General features: G+C 37.5%; 1 protein-coding gene across 1 annotated transcript in view; it reads right to left on the bottom strand.

Annotated features, from left to right (window-relative positions):
• Positions 1–6: 6 nt before the first annotated feature.
• LOC102203853 (CMRF35-like molecule 9) overlaps positions 7–1,197 on the bottom strand; it is a 4,371-nt gene continuing 3,180 nt past the window's right edge. The window contains exon 3 of the mRNA XM_005743703.1: positions 7–128. Within this exon, the coding sequence (XP_005743760.1) occupies positions 118–128 (11 nt within the window). The 3' untranslated portion in view covers positions 7–117. The remainder of the gene's footprint in view (positions 129–1,197) is intronic.

The raw sequence follows: 1,197 nt of genomic DNA, 5'->3' as shown, positions 1-1,197 counted from the left end.
GGGGGCTGGTGCTCCTGCTCTTCTTAGTTTGCGGAGAAAGAAGAAGAGACGCTGCTGTGATTTCTTGGCCAGTGCTGTGGTGTTGTACTTTGGTGAGCACCTCGTGTTAAGGATGAATCAAACAGGATCTGCATACAATTGAGACCCACAGTTTAAGCACATATGTACATATTTATCTTCTGTGACCTTTATGGTAATTTTCATTGCAGTAGCGTTCTTCAGTTGTAACGTTTTCGTAATCTGGTTCATCTCCGCCTGGATCATCAAAGTGGTTCAAGGCGCTTTGCTGTTTGAAGGTCACCACAAATTCTTGATTTCCATAAATCTAAAGAATCAACAAAGATAGTTAGAGGCTAGGGAACCACATATGCTGCAGAGACCCTGGTTGCAGTATATGAGTATACATAGGCTCATATAATATATGTAGTGACAACTTTTATTACAAGAAATATAATAAAAATGTTTTAAATGCAGATGTTTTACATATGACAGATACTGACCGAACCACAGAAGCTGATTGAACCTCCTAGGACCTGGCGTCCACATATGTGGACATCACATTTTGGGTTATTTAGACCAAAATACTCAATTTTGCTCAACATGGGCCTGATTTCTACTTACGAGGACATTATACTGCTACTGTTCTATCAAAATTTTAAACAAATATCCTCATATGTGGCTCTTATTTTTCTTTTTAAAAAAAAAGGTTAAAAAAATGTGGTAATTCTTTGTTTTTACATTAATTGGGCCTCAACATGCCCAAATATCAAGGAGAAATTAAAAATGCATGTCGTGGAAGAGTTTGGGTCTTAAGAGGTTAAAGTAGCTACAAGTTCTAAAACTGGATGACTCCCACACATCATAGCACGACTATAAAATCCATTAATTTGCAGTTAATGTCACATTATGCTAAAGAAGCATAAAACCGGCTGAGTGAGCTCTTCTCTTAAATTTTTCACTTTTCTGTTCTAAACATCACAGTAGTCGACACCACTCTATAACATTTCTTTTCATCACTAAATCATTTTTAGTTTTAAAAGCTCCTTCTGTCCACAAGCGTCCCTGAGATAACAAGTTTAAATCCAAACCAAAGCAGACTGATAACCAGTTAGCTGGTCAATGTCTCAGTTTAATCAATAATCGTGTGTGTGTGTGTGTGTGTGTGTGTTTGTGTGTGTGTGTGTGTGTGTGTGTGTG

The sequence above is a fragment of the Pundamilia nyererei genome, unplaced genomic scaffold (assembly GCF_000239375.1).
Source record: "Pundamilia nyererei isolate P.nyererei 1_Seehausen unplaced genomic scaffold, PunNye1.0 scaffold00134, whole genome shotgun sequence".
In the NCBI taxonomy this organism is placed as follows: domain Eukaryota; kingdom Metazoa; phylum Chordata; class Actinopteri; order Cichliformes; family Cichlidae; genus Pundamilia; species Pundamilia nyererei.
This window is presented reverse-complemented; position numbering and strand designations above follow the sequence as displayed.